General features: G+C 42.3%; 1 protein-coding gene across 1 annotated transcript; it reads right to left on the reverse strand.

The window, feature by feature from the left end:
• Positions 1–1118: 1118 nt before the first annotated feature.
• On the reverse strand, positions 1119–2168 carry LOC100667318 (olfactory receptor 7G3-like). The gene has a single exon (XM_064279846.1). It carries the CDS (start codon positions 2055–2057, stop codon positions 1119–1121), a length of 939 nt encoding a protein of 312 aa, XP_064135916.1. The 5' UTR covers positions 2058–2168.
• Between the last annotated feature and the right edge of the window lie 550 nt (positions 2169–2718).

Here is a 2718-nt window from a genome sequence, read left to right on the forward strand (position 1 = left end):
TGGGGCAGTTCTGCTCTGTCCTACAGGATCACTATAAATCAGAAATGACTCAACAGCAATAGGGCTGCGTGGGTTAATAAGAAATCCCAAATGGCTTCATTCAAATACATTTCCCTGTATAGATTCTAACAGAAATGAGGACAAAGAGGAAAATGAGCATAACTCAAAGAGGAGAGGGTGAAGTGAGGGTTGATTTAATCAATACGTTAAAGTGGAAGCAACTGAGTGTCTACTGAAGAAGGCTCACTAACCTGAGGATTGCACAGCTGAGAATTACTCATTTATTTTTAAAAATTCATTAAAAGAAACTATTTTTAGAGTAGTTTTAGGTTTACAGAAAAATTGAGGAGAAAGTATAGAGAGCTCCGCCCTCTCTCCTCTCTCCCTGTTTAATTTTACAAGTCTTTAATACGGACAAATTGCTGCATATGTACAGTGAAACCTATAAGAGCTTGATCTTGACAGGGTTGCCTTGTTTTTTTGGGCCTCACGAGTTTTCCACCTTTGACAGGGTGTTGATTACCACTTCTCTATTGCTCTCTCCTTATGGAAAACACTTGGGTTTTCCCTCTTTTACAGGTTTCCACCTTCAACAGGTTCCAGCTCTCACAGGTTTTACTATATAATATATTGAACTATCTCAGTTAACATTCCTAATATCACCAGTAAGGATGCACTATGACTCTGTTCTTTTTATAGAGGTGGAAACAGAACTCAGAGAGTTGTTACTCGATACATGGGCAGTGCAAACAATTTGTGCTCAACTACTAACCTAAACATTGGCAGTTCAAAACCACCTAGCAGCAACATGGAAGAAATTCCAGGTGATCCTCTTCCATAAAGCTTACAGCCAAGAAAACCCTATGGAACAGTTTTTTTCTGTAACACATGGAGTTGCCATGAGTCGGAATCAACTTTGTAGGAACAGGCTTGGTTTTGGTTTTAGTAAGACATAAAAAAGCAGGATTCAACACAAAGCTATTTGCCTTGACAGCCCTTGAATTAACTACTTTGCTGGAAAAACTGAATTATAGAAGCATCAGGGTCTCTGGCATACGCAGTATTTCATTTCTTTTGACACTTGTTCTAGAACCCCACATCCAAGGCAAATGACACAGTCAAAAACAGGAAGGTGTTGCAGAGATAAGTTTTCTGACGGCCCCTTTCATGTCCCTATTCCTCAAGCTGTAGATAAAAGGGTTCATCATGGGAGTGACCACGGTGTACATGACTGAGGCCACTGCTCTCCTCCTAGAGGACAGAGTAGCTGCAGAGCTAAGGTAGACCCCAACACTGGTCCCGTAGAACAAGGAAACAACAGACAGGTGAGACCCACAGGTGGAAAAAGCTTTATACCTGCCACCAGTCGATGGGATTCTTAGGATGGAGGAGAAGATTCGAATGTAAGAGAAAATGATCCCAGAGAGAGACCCCACACCCAGGAGGCTAGTCACTAAGTACACGAGGATGTTATTGATGAGGGTATCAGAACAGGGCAGCTTGAGGATCTGAGCAAGTTCACAAAAGAAGTGAGGGATTTCCAGGTCTGTGCAGAAGGACAGATGCAACACCATCAGACTTTGGAGCAGGGCGTTCATGATGCTAATGAAGAAGGAGAGTAGAATCAACAGGCCACAGAGACGGGGGTTCATGATGACCGTGTAATACAGAGGGTGGCAGATGGCCACAAACCGGTCATAGGCCATCACAGTCAGGAGTAAATTGTCCATACATAAAAAAACCAAGAAAAAATAGACCTGAGTAAGGCAGCCTGTGTAACTGATGGCTCTGTTCTCTGTCTGGATGTTCACCAGCATCTTGGGGACTGTGGTGGAGGTGAAAGAGATGTCGACAAAGGACAAGTTGGAGAGGAAGAAGTACATGGGAGTATGGAGGTGGGAGTCAGAGATGACAGCCAGGATGATGAGCAGATTCCCAAGCACAGTGACCAGGTACATGGACAGGAAGAGCCCAAAGAGTAAGGGCTGCACTTCCGGATCCTCAGAGAGGCCCATAATGAGGAATCCTGAGACAGCTGTGTGGTTTGCTGATTTCATGTTGTTGGTGGGTCTGAAGCAAAGTGAAGCAGACACATTGAATGAAATTTTTTTATGCTTTAAATTCTAGTAATATTGAAATAATTCTTTCCCTCAGTTTCCTCTACTTATTTCCTTCCTTCACCGAATATTTTTTTTGAGCAGCTTCCGTATATCATATATTTTTCTAGCATTATTGTACAAAAAAGGAAACATGTGCTGTTTCATTTTTTAGGAACCATCAAAGCTGCACAGTATTTTTACATCTAGGATTCAATTCTAATAGTCTCTTGATATAGCATCACACCTGGTTCGAAAAAAAAAAAAAAAAAAAAACCTGTTGAGCTGATTCAAACTCATGGCCATCCCATGTTTGTCAGGGTAGAACTGTGCTCCACAGAGTTTCCAAAGGCCGATTTTTTGGAGGTAGATCACCAGCCCTTTCTTTTGAAGCATCTCTGAATTTGAACCTCCAACCTTTTGGTTTATTGTTTGCACCACATAACCCAACTCTTTGGTGTTGAGTTGATTCCAACTCATAGCAACCCATACGACAGAGTAGAACTGCCTCATAGGATTTCCAAGGCTGTGATCTTTATGGGAGCAGGCTGCCACATCTTTCTCCCATGGAGCGGCTGGTGGGTTTGAACTGCCCATTTTTGGTTAACAGCCAATCTTTTGG

Source organism: Loxodonta africana, chromosome 3 (assembly GCF_030014295.1).
Source record: "Loxodonta africana isolate mLoxAfr1 chromosome 3, mLoxAfr1.hap2, whole genome shotgun sequence".
Classification (NCBI taxonomy): Eukaryota; Metazoa; Chordata; class Mammalia; order Proboscidea; family Elephantidae; genus Loxodonta; species Loxodonta africana.

Coding starts and splice junctions, on each gene's coding strand:
- LOC100667318 (XM_064279846.1), bottom strand. CDS start 2,057: ATGAAATCAGCAAACCACACAGCTGTCTCAGGATTCCTCATTATGGGC.